This window comes from Oreochromis aureus, linkage group 10 (assembly GCF_013358895.1).
Source record: "Oreochromis aureus strain Israel breed Guangdong linkage group 10, ZZ_aureus, whole genome shotgun sequence".
Taxonomy (NCBI): Eukaryota; Metazoa; Chordata; class Actinopteri; order Cichliformes; family Cichlidae; genus Oreochromis; species Oreochromis aureus.
The window spans coordinates 13315030-13329571 of record NC_052951.1 but is presented as its reverse complement, the minus strand read 5'-3'; the positions used below and the strand labels follow the sequence as shown (position 1 = coordinate 13329571).

The 14542-nt window shown below is 38.1% G+C and overlaps 1 protein-coding gene across 3 annotated transcripts in view; it reads left to right on the top strand.

Annotated features, from left to right (window-relative positions):
* klhl13 (kelch-like family member 13) overlaps positions 1-14542 on the top strand; it is a 42366-nt gene that overhangs the window by 16377 nt on the left and 11447 nt on the right. For 2 of the 3 annotated variants that reach the window (XM_031760091.2, XM_031760090.2), the window contains 3 exons: positions 11297-11438; positions 12926-13058; positions 14030-14226. In XM_031760091.2, coding sequence (XP_031615951.1) covers positions 11297-11438; positions 12926-13058; positions 14030-14226 — 472 coding nt within the window. Of the gene's footprint in view, positions 1-4353; positions 4398-11296; positions 11439-12925; positions 13059-14029; positions 14227-14542 lie in introns of those variants that run through there. The other variant, XM_031760092.2, reaches the window with a different exon arrangement.

The window sequence follows — 14542 nt, the reverse complement described above, 5'->3', positions numbered from 1 at the left end:
GTGTCAGATGTCTTTTTCCTTGAGTGGCTTCTGTCTAGCCACTTTACCTTAAAAGCCTGATTGATGAAGTGCTGCCGACATGGCCATCCTTCCAGCAGGTATCTCTTCAGAGGACCTATGAATCTCGCTCTGAGTGACCACTGAGTTAGACTGCCAACTTTATGAAGAGCCAAGGTGCTCCCAAACTTCTTCAGTTTCATAATTATTGAGGCTGGTGTGCTCCAAGTTTTAGAAATGGCTTTCTGCCTTGTCCACTGAGAGTTACTTGGACTTCATGGTGTCTTCTTTTTCACTGACAGTAAGTGTGGATTTTGAGACCTGTGTTTCAGAAGAGATGGAAAGTATAACATTTAAGGAGAATAAGGAAGAAAAAGCTGCATGAAATTAAATTGTTGCAATTTGTAGTAAACTGTCACGTTTCAGTGAGTCGTCATTATTTACAAATCATTACATTATCCTTTATTTAACATAGTTGTTCTAAACTATTTACAGCCACTTTAGTTTGTCAGAGGTGGACTCCTGTTGGATGCACATTCTCAAGGATAATAATTAAAACCTCAGTCACACAGGCCTGGAGACTGAACACTAACCCCCCAGGCAATCTCCAGGGAAAAATGTGTGTATTCCTTGACAGGTTGGTGAGTGGTTGCTGGAAGTTGCTGGCTGTTGCTAGGTGAAATTGTTTTTGCAAAAAGGGTGCTACACCCAAAGCCTCCTTGTGATTGCTTTGATCTTTTGGACAATGTTGTGGTCGTTTGTGATTTGCATAGAATGTGCTATTTACTTTCTGAGTTGTAGTGAAACTTGAAAATGTGTGATGCAAACCAGAAATCGAGAGCACTCGCCTTCAGGGTAAAAGCTGTGCCTTACTGCTGAATCCAACAAATTTCAGAAGACACAACTTTTACTTTGAAGGTAGATTTTTTTTTTTTTTTTTTTATCTGTGTTGTACTTTTTGCAATTTCAGTACTGGTGGGTGAGTAGCTTGCAAGTGTTTGCAGAAAGGTTGTTGTCTTCCACACAAACTACATGTACAGGTAACTGTGGCAACCTGCTAGCTGACAAAGCAATCACAAAGAGGTCTTCGGTGCAGTATCCTCATTGCGACCACTTTCACGCTGACAGTTTCCTTCAACCACTCACCAACCAGTCTGAGAATATACTTCCCCCCCCCCCCCTTTTTTTCCCCTTGCAACCTCTGTTTGCCAGATGATCACTGACCAGTCATCAGGTATGTGTGACTGAGGCTTAAAGCAAACAGGATGCAGTTAAGTACAGTTTAAGGTGGCACAGAAAAAACTTCCACTTACTTTTAAGAGGTTTCAGCTTTTGCCACTGTTGTCAGACTGATGGGCAGGTCGGCATTATTTACATATCAGTATCAGATATAAACTTTTCTGTGTCTCTTTGTACAAGTTCCTGAGGCTCACCCCAAAGCATGATCATATAGATTATGATGTCTGTTTTTTTCCCACCAATTTTATCTATGATTCTTTCTTTTTGCTTCTCCAACCTAAGAATAGAGATATCTCTCCTTTTTTTTTTTTTTTTTTTGGTGAGTCTGCAAAGTGTGGGCAGGTATCACAGACACATCCCAATAAATCAAGTGCCTGCGGAATCCCAAGTTCAGACTTTTCAAAAGACTTTTGATCCCTTCCCTGCTAGACGATATAGATGTTTCAGAACTTCAAAACTGGACCTGCACTGGTAATTCCAGTCTCCAGTGTGAAAGCAGGGAATGAGTTCAGCATTCAATAAAAAATGAAATCAGACATTAAAAGCAGTCTGTCGCAGGCAGACGTGAAACAGAATGCCTTTGATTATGCGTGAACACACCAGCCTATTTAGCTCTTTTTTTTTCCCCCCTGTTTAGACACAATGGCTGTGCTATTTTAGTGCCCTCCACTGCCATTATGATTGGTGTCTCCGTTTTTCTCTCCATGTCCTCATAAAGACGCACTCTATTCTGTGTATTAGTTATTGATGTAATCAAGTTGTGTGGCCTCCATGATTACATTTGTACAGTAGGGTTCAAAAATAATGTCAACAGCCAAACAAATGGGGAAATAAATGCATCTGACAATAAATCTGACACGAGCACAGAGGACTGCAATGCTAACTTAGCCTTAGGAGTTACTTTGTACCAGGGTCCAGGAACTGACGCAGGAAAGCCTTTTCTGATGGGATGTGTAGACACTAAGTTTTTTTGTTAACATTTATATATATATATGACATGCAATGCTGAATAAAAAGAAAAAGTGATCTGTTTTTGTCTTTTTCATGTGTGAAAAGAATTTCTGGTGCATTACAAGTTTAAAAGCATCTGTCTCCAGAAAATGTGATGTTGGTCCCATGAATGTCAAAGAACCTAAAACAGATGAGATTAATAAAGTTCCTATCGATGCATGGCTAAACATGACGAGGCAGTAAAGCCATACTCATTAATCTTTTAAGACCCTTCTGCTGTCATCCCAGGAAAAAGCCAAGTTGACTTTAGCTTCCTGAACTGTCAGTGGTGTAAGGATGTGTTTAAGCTTTCCACTGACATGAAGGGACTGGATAGACTGCCACCCTTTCCCTTATTACTTCTTTTCAACCCTTCAGCTTCCTCCTCCGGCTCTCTATGTTCTCTCTCTCTCTCGCTGCTCAAAAACTAAACTGATGAAAATTAAGGCAGCATTCCTGTTCATGCAAATCTCACTGATATTAAAATGGATTGTATAGCATCACATTAATTTATTTTGCACTTGCCATTGTAGTTAGAAGTACATTTTCTAGTGGTTGAAGAAAGACCTGAACAGAGGCTTTCATCTGTACCACCATTATACAGATTCTTTAACTGAATTGTTATCAATGTGCCAATGTAGTTGCTAAGGTAATTGCATTTTAAGGTACTGCCTGATAGTAATTTTAACTACTTTGTCTATGCATAAAATCGAGGATAGATCTAGGATACTTCAGTGGTCAGTTTTATGCATTTATTAAAATGTTTTAAAGTTAAATGAAATAAAATATTTTTCTTAGAATATGTTAAGGCTTCTGATATAATACCAACTTCTGGGAAATAGGGGGGTTATTCTATATATATGATCAAGTAACTTGTGGTGATTTTGTTTAAGCCTATTTATTGGAGAAAATGTAAAAATTTTACCTTCATGCTATATTGTGAATATTATAATATTTTTCATTACAGGCCCTCAAAGTACACATGTTAGTTATGCATTTCTGTGTGCTCAAATTTCAGCATTTTAAAGAACTAAGGAACATCAGTTTTGTTTCTCCATTTCATGGCTGTTAGCTACATTTGCAACCGTTTAAAATATGACTAAATTATAAAATTATTTTGACACAATATGAATCACAGCCAGAAGATGAGCAAGGCATCAAAATGCAGGTTAAAAAAGAGAGAGAGACGGTAGATATGCTATAATTTGTTTTGACAGCCACCTATCCCACATGGTAACATTACCCTTTGAAGTTTAGCCAAAGTGCACTTTTTAAATTTCTTTCACATCCACGACACCAATGTTTGGTTTTCTTACTCTTTATGTAAGACCTTAAACTGATGAAGTTTTGTTTTTCAAATTGATATATCCCATGATATTTGTTCTTAAAGTTGGGTATATGAAAAAACTTTCTGCAGTGGCTTAAAATGTGAAAAGTTTGCCCTCAATCCTGTGTCCTTCAAGATTTTCAGAGCAAAGGCAAGATTTTGCACGGCTTTATTTAGTACATACAAGTTATTGTAGAAAAAAATAATGAAATAAATAAAAAATCAGCTGAGGAGGTCAGGTGGGAGGCACTGATTTTTCATGAAATTATCCCGGCAGTATGTGTGACAGTGTATAATAATGAGTCGTTTGATAAGCAGTTTTGTATTCATCCACCCTCAGTGTTCAAAGGTTGAATGTGCTTCATGACCTGCTGAGTATTAAACTGTGAAATGAGTTTAGCGTTGAACTTGTGACAGCTTTTAATGAGCATAATCTTTCATACAAACACAACACCACAATTAATACAGTGTTATATATTGCTATGTTTTAAAAAGTTCATATATGATTGTGCATATATACATATATAATATAGTAGCTTAGTAGAATTTATTTGAATGTAATAGTACTTTTATTCAAGATCAGAGAAAAAAATAAAACATAATATGCATATTATTTTTGCATTGGTCAGTGCTGTGTGCACTAAAGCTTTGTATCTTCAGACTGCTCAGGGATGCAGCTAGAGATTCAGACTCTGTTCTCTGGTGTGTAAGGAAGAGCAGAACTTTTATGTGGGATGCTGTAGCTGTTGTCTTCTTTGTTTCGTTCCGGCAGCCACCAACACTCCTTTGTGGTTTGGACAACCCACTCTCTCCTCGCTGCCTGTCCGACTTACCACCTGACGGGGTAAATGTACCAGTACATTGCCTGTGCTCTGTGTCAGTGTGATTGTGACTATTGTTAAAGCCATCAGTATTTCGTGGTAATGGTGTTCCTGCTAGACATGGTCCATTATCATCTCCTTGTAAAATGTACCTTATTACCAACTCCATTCTCTCATTGTCATCTAAAAAATGGTGCTGTATTTAATTCTTAATCATTCATATGTAACAGACCTGTAGTAATATAGCTAGATCTCATATTTCTAGTTTTCCTTACCTCCTGTGGTGGGTAGAGGTCTCCATGTTTTTGTGCCTTTTTTGTCTTTTGCTGTTTATGTATCCTCATTGGTCTTCCTACCAGCTCCTCAGTTCAGCATGTGAAAGGAATAACAATTAGATTCACCCTGACCTTCTCTTAATGTTTATCCATCATATATCCCAAATGTCTTTGGCCTAATCGTTTGAGTCTTTACAAAAAAGTCTACACAAGACTGTTAGTTTGCTGAAGTCTTTGTGGTGTGTTAAAGTGCAAAGATGTGAAGCGATGTGAGGTGACAGAAAAGCCTGCCTGATGAAGCTTTTTGTGAGTTTGAGGTCAGCTCGGCTTATCAGAGCCTAAAGTTTCTCTGTGAAGAAAAGAGGAGAAAGTTTTCCGCCCAGAACTCCTAAGCTAACTTTTTAAAATTTTTTATTAGCACGAATAATGAGTCTAAAGATGAACAATAATGACTTTTAAACCAGATTAGGCAGCAAAAGCATTCAGTGACATTTTTATAGTATAGCAAGTTGAAACCCTTTTTTTCACGTCCAGCTGATCCAAAGTAATTGTACCTCACATCATTAATAATTCTGCATTTCCAGCCTTGTGTGCAGTTTTCCTTCACGGCAAAAAGATTCAGCATCTATAATTGTTGGTAAAGTTAATTACTGTGCAACAGTTACTATAAAAATAATTACTGAAAGATGGCTATTTACATTTCACACTAATGTACATCAAAAACATTACAATACCCAAGCAGACATTTAATTTCCATTCTGTGTTTGCAGACTAATGAATCTCTACTCGCTTACATACTTTATTTGCTTACAGACTAAAGCATAACAATAGCAGCAATCAGGCCAAATAATGAGCATTTTATTTACTTAGCTAATGGTGTAGATCTTTTTTAAGTAACCTTTTGATTTGTTGGGTCTTTAGTTGTGGAGTTAAGTAATTATTATGCATTTCTGAGTTTCTTTAATATGTGCAAGGTTAACGATTTAATGATTCAGCATTCGCTTATTCTGAAACCGAAAGGCAAAAATGCTGTATGTGTTTAAATGGCATTTTATTTCAAATGGTGAATCCTTTTTTTTTTTTTTTTTTTTTTTTTTTTTTTTTTTAATTGTAACTGAGGAGAGTGATCTTCCCTTTTTTATTATCATTCAATCTTGATCTTTGTCAAAACCATCAAAACTACTGCAGCCAGTTGGGCTGTTCCCATTTGATCTGCATAACCTGCTACAAAAAACATCAAAATCAATTTTTAGGAGCAAGATCTGATTTCAGCAGTCTTTAACGTTGACAAAATGGTTTATGGCCAGTGAAAGTAGACCAGTTCTGTCGCATTGCTTAAGGTCAATTATTCAGTCTAAATGCACAGTATTGCAGGTGATTCGCCAGCCAGCAGCCTGTGATGTTTTTAAAAATAAAGACACTGTATTAAAAAAACAATGCATGTTGCACTTGTTTCCAGCAACGTTACAGTTTTTTGTTTTTTGTTTTTTAACTTGATTAACAGTCATGTGGACTCAGTCATGTGCAGTCCGGTGAAAAACCAACTAGCAGTCTTTGCACAGTTCCGTAAATGCTGCATAAGGTTTGAAGTGAGACTCTGCAAGATGATCCCTTACAGTTACGGTTCTCTCTGTTCTTGTCTAATAATGGTAAGAATATAATTTTTATAGTGAATTCTTTGTTGCACCATCCAGTTTTTAATGCAAATCTTACCTGTGCTGAGAGTTTCGTTTTTGTTTTTTGGGTTTTTTTTTTTCAATTTTGGGTTAACTATTGTAAAAAAAGGAGACCTAGTTGAGTTAGACATCACAAGAAAATAGTCTTGTCAAAAAGTTTTCACAGGACTGTAAGCAGTTCTTTTAAAAAACCCCAAAACAAGTAGTCCCCCCATAGGGACTGCTTAAGAGGGTAAGTAGCAGCAAGATACTGTTAATCAAACGTACTCAATTAACCGATAATGAGCCTCTGTGAGCATCTGTATAAAAGCAGAAAATTTGGCAGTTTTTTGTACAAAAGCTCAGTCTTCCCAGTAGACTTCCCAGCAAATTTACCCCAAAGTCAGACTTTGCAGCGCTCAGAGAATTTGCAAAAAACCCAAGAGCTGCTTGTCTGACTCAAGTATGCTTAGTGTTAAAGTTTGTGATGGTACAATTAGAAAAAGAATGGTAAATGGACTGAGACTTGTTTAGAGTTTTTCTGCTAAAAGTCTCATTCACCCAATCACCTATACATTGATACAGTGCCTTTATCTATACCTAATCACTATTGTATCAAACATTTACACATGTACACTGTGATGGATGGATCGGGGACAACTTGAGGTTCAATATCTTTCGCAAGGATACTTTGACATATGGACTGTAGGTGCAACTCTACTACCTAAACCACAAGCGCTCTGGAGCAGCGCCCTTTGTACACTGACAGTTCAACTAACAGATTGCTAGTGTATTTAATAAAACTGGCTTCCACATAAGAAAAATAGGAGAACACTAGTATTGTTTTAACTTGCATTAGATGTATAATCTGTACCAATATTAAAGCAAACTTTTATAGAAGCAGGTGTGAATAATTATTTCTGCCATTTAGCATTCATTACATCCTCTCTGTGAATTGCATCTTTTTCCCCCTCAGCCCACCCATCCATTTTCTTCCGCTTATCCAATTCAGGGTCATGGGGGTGGTTGGAGCCTATTATAGCTGCCATATGGTGAGAGGCAGGGTACAGCCTGGACAGGTCACCAGGGCTAACACAGAGACACAGACAGCCACACACACCTGTGGGCAATTTAGAATCACCAGTTAACCCAACCCTACTAATTGCATGTCTGCGGACTGTGGGAGGAAGCCAGAGAGAACCCATGCAGACACGGGGAGATGATGCAAATAGATGGCGGATTTAAAAACCCAAGACCTTCTTGCTGTGAGACTACAGTGCCAACCACTGTTGTGCTCCCCTGTTCTTTTTCTTTCCCCCCACAAAAGAGAAGCCATCAAGGTGTGTCTTTTTTTCATGACATGTTCAGTGTCATGAAGAATTAGAATCACAGCAAAAGACCTAACTTTAACTATCTCGTTGTGCACAGTTCAGTGAGAAATTACTGGTGTTTTCTTCTGATCAGATGTACCATGCTGTGCTACCAAGTCTTTATGTAACAGATGAACACACCATCACACCTGATTACTCCTATAATAGACCTGCATCAAAAGCTTTAATGGATGTACAATTTACATAAGCAATGTTCTGCCTACTTATTACTGATGTACATAACGTTATATGAGATCAGTCTTAAAATAGATATGCATGTAATGCAGACGGAGGCAAGTGTTATATTCCCAACTTACTTTACCAGCTGAGTCTATGTTTTCTTTATTTATGATTAAGTAAAAACCAGGCATGTTAGAGATGCTGAGGAAATCTGAAGACTAGATGATTGGTTATTAGACTGAGCAGCTCACTTTTTACTGTAATCAGATTTGCTATATGAATATTGCTGCTAAGTAGAAAACACACATATTTAGGAGACTCTCAATGTTAAGAGTATTCTTTAATTATTCATTGTGGGTGTGTAGTTTTCCCTGTACTTATAAAGAATAACTGTACACCCTCCACTGTGTTCTATTTTTATCTATCTGTTATTGGGACAGACATAAACTGATTTTCAGTTTAAGTGTGAAACAAGTTTAAAATATTACCTCCACCTAAATATGCCCCATTAACTTAATTTCATACATATGAAAGAAGAGCGTGACACTCAGCGGCTCACCCAGCCTTTTTATTAACATGTAAAAGCTATGTTTTATTCAGTGATGTTGAATAACAGCCCTTCAAAGCACAGGGAACATTTACTCACAAATGGGAAAACCACTCCGCTAACCACAAAAATAAATAAAAAAAATAAAAAAAAATCAAGCGCTCAGCCAGACAAGAACTTCAAATTACTTCCATTAGTCTCGTATATCTGACAAGCGCTGCCTGCTCATGGGGTCTGTTTGAAGACGTAAATTCACTTCTATGCTGAGCCAGACATTTTTGTGGGGGGGAAAAAAAAGAATTCTAACCAGGCCAGTATTCGTCTGAAAATTAACACTGTTTGAGGCCCCAATTGCACATTAATTGCTGTTTATGTCATCTCAATATAGTGCATGGAGAATAGAAATAATATTTTAGGCCTAGTTTTCATTCTGTGTTAGAAATACAGATCTTTAATTGGCTACTGTGGGCGCAGACTTGACAAAGTTTTTTTTTTCTTTCCCATTAAAACAGCCACCTGTCTTCAATCACATCATTGTTTTTGTTGTCGGACTGTCATCATATTCTCACTTAAAGAGTAATAACTGCCTCAGCTCAGCTGCTCTTGCTTTTCTAGAAATCCAAGACAGGTGTTTCCGATTCTTTTGTGATCTGTTAACGCCAAGGTCAGCTGTTTTTTGTTTTGTTTTTTTGTTTGTTTTGTTTTTGGTACTTTGAGTAGTAAAGCAATCCAAATGATTTGCTTATGATATACACTATAGAGCTGTGTTGATGATAGCAAATGTGAGTATTGTTCTTCTTTTGATTCACAGCTCTTGTACCCAAATGAGCTTCATTCTCTAATGTCAGTTTTGTCTGAACAAAATGTACTCGTATCCCGAGAGTATCCGCCTTGGGGATCTGAGTCACACTTGCCGTCTTTCCATGTTCACCCTCTATGGAGCAGTTAGGGACTTTACACCCTATTACATCACATGTCGAGGTCGTAGTTGTATCTGAATTTTCATCCGTTTACACATTTATAGATTATGACAAAATGCTAAATTATTGTGCTCCCATGGCGCTGACTTTTTTCTCACAGACGGCTGCTGCAAGATTTCCCAGAGGACTCTTACTGTGTAGGATCCACGAAAGGATAAATCAGTCAGACATTATGCAAAACAACAACAAAAAACCCCCAAAACTTTCATTTGCTTCAATCATCATTAGCAGTATTTTGTATCCTATCGTTTTTTTCCGTCCCTAAGCTCTGAAACCTGAGAAATAATGACTGTACATGTAATATGCTTTCACTATTAGTCACATTATTTCTATTTAATGATCTTTTTCAGTGCTGTGCAGCTCATTTAAATTCATTAAAAGCTTTCTTCTTTTCATTTCCTCATTAAATTTCAAGAGATGATGCATTACATAGCTGTGATACCCATCAGCATCCAGCTTGAGTCAAAAAACAACTAAAATGTCACTAAGTCTATATCGGGCGGTATTATTGTTTGTTTATCACTTAGCCATCGCGGTTAGTTCATTTTTTGTGCACTGCAGAAAAATCCTTCAATGTCAACTTGAAGCCAGGCGCTTCACTTTCACCTTCACACTTACTTTTTCAAATATTTTGGTGTAATAATGTGTTTTGTGACACTCTGTGGCCTCCTGAGGTTTCAGTGTTTGTAAGAAATGTGCAATACTAAAAAGCCTTGCATGAAGAAAAGAAGAGGGGAGTGGAAGGAAGGTGAGCTGCTGCTGAATGTATCGGAAGACAGGATGCAGTTGTCAGTGGCGAATCCATTTGCAAACTTTATGTCCGTGTGTATTGCACTGAGATGTATATTCTTGACATTTTAACATGATGGAGGCACTAGATGGAAGGTGGTAGAGGTTGTCCAGAATGAAATCTATTCATCATCCAGGGACAATTCAGGGAGCTTCTCTTCATAATTTAAATATTTACTGTGTACTGTGGGAAATGGTGTATGTCTCCATTTATATAGTGATATTATCCTGTCTGTGTCTTGTTCACAAGCACACACTGGTGGCAGGAATCTACCAGGCACGGTGCTTTCCTGACTACTGGGACCAATTAGGAGTTTAGCCTCTTGTCCAAGGTCACTTTGACAGGTGGACAGAAGGCGCTTGGGATTGAACCGTTATACCACATCCACCTAAGTGGAAATCCTCAGTTCTGGCAAAAGGGCTCGTATACTGTGGCTACAGCAAATATCCACATCAAATTTCATGTAAATTCAAAGTTTTTGACATCATAGTGGCATTAGGGCAGAGGTCATTTTGACAACGTGTTGAATATTCATGCCAGATCGTGCTGCTGTTAGTGCTGGTGGTGTGGCACAGACATATGTGCCTGTAACTTGTTCATCTATACAACTAAAGTGGATAATGAAGGCTGTGAATATGACATTGGGATTTCAAAACTTGTTTTTTTTCCCCCAGAATGTTTAGTGCATGTTATTGCATGTTCATTTAAGTGCTAATTAACAAAAGTTAGAACGGATGCAATGTCAGCCTTGGGTAGTTCACATTGTTTTACTGATATTATGGAGAAACATTTCTTGCATATTAGTATATTCTCATGGAATTCATGAGCAGCTTTTTAAGACTCAGGAGTGGCCTAGAGCTGGAGTCTGGTTGGTTAGAGCTTTGGGAAGATCGTTGTACCTTGTTCACTTCCTTTCCCACAATTTCCCTTGCTGATTCAGTCTTGCAGTTCTACAACTTTTAGGTGACAGTCTAACAATTAAGCTACCGCCGCCCAAAATGTCCTTAAGTAGTGTCACTTTGAAAATGCATCTGTCCTACTTTCCAGAAGCTAAAATTAGAGGGAAATGTGCATTTGCTACCCGTTTGAAGTAAAAAAAAAAACTTATTTCCTTTTTCCTATTAGATCCCTCGTGGAGGACGACGACGCTCACATGAAAGTTGCTCTGGGCTATGGTGATATGGGCATCTCTGCTCACCTTCAGGCATCAAAGACTGGAAACACTCGATTTTTCACAAGCAACACGCACAGCTCAGTGGTTCTTCAGGTGAGAGTGCAGAAACATAGAGAAAACAGTGTATAGAGTGTGTGTAGAGTCAAATATCACCTTCATCTGATAATAACATTAATATTTGGCCTTACCATTTCTTTGGCGATCTCGTGAGTAGTTTCTATAGCTCTGCTCACAGGTGTTTGCAGATTGCAGGCCAGCAAGATGTTGAATATTTGTTTTAATTGGATTTCTTTGAAGATTAATAACCGTTAACATTGCCGTATCACACAACATAAGGGAATTCATACCATGGATTACTGGGCACAGTTTAATATCTCGTCTTGTGTTTCAGTAATAATCCAAAACAGTTGGGATTTGGTGTCTATGTAATTTGATGTAAAGGGTGAGCCCAACCTGATGAACTGTTGATGAAAAATATAACAAAAGCTCACTCATCTTGTACATATATACCCCACCCCCCCAACAGTCAGGAAGCTGCATAAATGTTACAGTTGGTGGCAGCTTCAGCATGTCACTGCTGATTGGTGCAAAGTGAAGATCAGCCTAAAGTTGTGCTAGTGAGTGCTGGCATCACGCTGTTTGCTGCAACAGCAATAACTGTCCTTCGTCATCGGCTCTCACTGAAAATGAATGGCCGTTGGCTGCTTTTGCAGCTCATTAATCTTTTGCTGCCACAGCACAGTAAGGGAATGCTAATGATTTTTCTAGCCTGATGTGATCGTACACCCTGATTATAGAATCTGTTAGTCTCAATTAGGTGGTGCATTTGGAAGCATCCACCAAAAAACCCGCCCACTGATTATTGCAGGGGTGGTTTTAGAGTCGGTATGTGTTATAAAGGTTTTTTTTTTTGTTTAATTCAATTTAGTTTTATTAAATAGCGCCAAATCACAGTAACTGTGGCCTCAAGGTGGTTTTTGGCTTGCACATTATTAGTGCACCCTGCCATAACCATAATCAAAAGTGGTAGTCAGCTGGTAGGTAGTCAAATCAGGTGTTGGGTGAATAAGTGCAATATCCACTTATGAATTAAAGTGTGTTTGCCCATGTTTAGTGTAGGTAGTGCCTTTTAGCTGTAACTTTGCATCAGGTTTCTATGCCAACTAGAGAAAAAATCCCTGTAATTCTAAACATGTTACTCTGAACCAGTTGTGTGTAAGAAAGCCAAGAAAATATGAAGGCAACAATCAGTCAGTCAGCTCCAGCTCAAGACTAGAGCGCTGTCACATATCATTTCAGGTCCATGAGCTCATGTCTGACAGGCTGTTGCTGACAGCATTTTGTTTTTATCCTCACTGAACCACACAAGTTCATTGTGTTGAGCCCTAAAGCAGTGACTGCTTTTTCCTTTTTTGGCAGCAGCCATATTTGAAACTTTTAGCAATGGTGTTTTTCATCTGGCTTTGTCTAAGCCGAGATCTTCTGCTTGGGAGTAAAATCAGAGCAGTTCAGGTGCTCTAAGCTCGGGGTCAGAAACAAACCTCTCTCTTTCGTGTTTTTTTTTTTTTTTTCTTTTTAAGGGATTTGACCAGCTGAGGATAGAGGGATTGCTCTGTGATGTCACATTGGTGGCTGGCGACTGTGATGAAGCTTTCCCTGTGCACCGTGCAATGATGGCCTCCTCCTCCGACTATTTCAAAGCCATGTTCACAGGTTGGTCTACAAGCCTTTACTCCAGCCAAACCACGATGTAGAATTTTGTGATATTTGTGACAGTGGCACAGGCATTTAAGTACTCTATATCTCTGTATTTTCCACTAAATTGCTTTCTTTTCATGAGCATTTGTGTTTCTACACAGTGGCTGTCATGTTGCTAGAATTTTGCATTGTGAATAAATTACTCAAATTGACCTTGTGCCCTCATCCCTCCAGTACTGAGCATATATTCATGTTATAAAACCAGCTTGTTTGAGCCATTGTTATGCATTCATGTTCATGGTCATTTGTGCTCGCAATGAATATAAATGACCTACTTGCCTGTTTCATCTCCTTCGTGCACTGTATGCAGAGGCAGAGGAACCTTGAGCTCTTTTTAAGTACATAGAGAGTGTTTGTGTGGTATTTTCAGGAATAACAGACTGCAAAAAATGTCTTCATTCACTTTCGGATAACAAAGATATCTGGGTAATTAAACTGAAAGCTTTTAATCTGACGCGGGGAAAACGAGTAGCACAGATGTTGTCAGAGAACGCAACCTTACTGCACTGAATTTATCTTGTATTAAACTGTAGGTGTTTACTTTTGCGACTCAAGCTTTGACGGGCAACTTGTCATCAAGCAGCATCTAATGAGCAGTGCACGCGAATTTCTTTTTCTTTGTTTGGTCCAGATTAGCTTGTGAAATATAATAGAACAGAGGAAAAGCTTAAGTTTAAGTTAGAGTTAGCTTATTAGTGAAAGGGGAATGCTCTGAGTGTAAATGTTGAACAAAAGTGCTCCCTTATGCTTTCAGTGTGACATAAGTCATTTGACTGTAAAAACATTGGTATTGACATTTGCATCAACGTGTGCACATATTAGCTTTTATTCTTTTGAATCAGAAAAACTATCTGAGTTGAACCATATAAAGATACTGTATGTTCATAACTATAGTTTCTTCTTTCCCTTACTCTCCTCTGGTGCAGGTGGAATGAAAGAACAGGATTTAATGTGTATCAAGCTGCATGGAGTAAACCGAATAGGCCTCAAGAAGATTATTGACTTTATCTACACAGCAAAGTTGTCACTCAACATGGAGAATCTACAAGACACACTTGAGGCAGCCAGCTTCTTACAAATCCTTCCAGTACTGGACTTTTGCAAGGTCTTTCTCATCTCTGGGGTAAGGAAATACTCAGAAAAGCTGCGTTTTTACAGCTATCCTGCAGTTTTTGAGTTAGCTTATTGTCTGAACCTTTTTTCATAAACATTGTGTCATTTTAAACAAATCCACAAGTACAAACTGCATTAGTTGCACACCCTTACTATTTGCGCATCCTCTACAGAGAAAATAGCAAAGTACAGTATGACAAGAGGGCTACCTCAATGTCAACCACATATATTCAATTTGTGTAATGTACTTGGATATTTATGATTTGAAATTGTTGTATTTATTAGAGCTGTTTTGTTATATTTTGTAACTAATTTAATTTAATTTA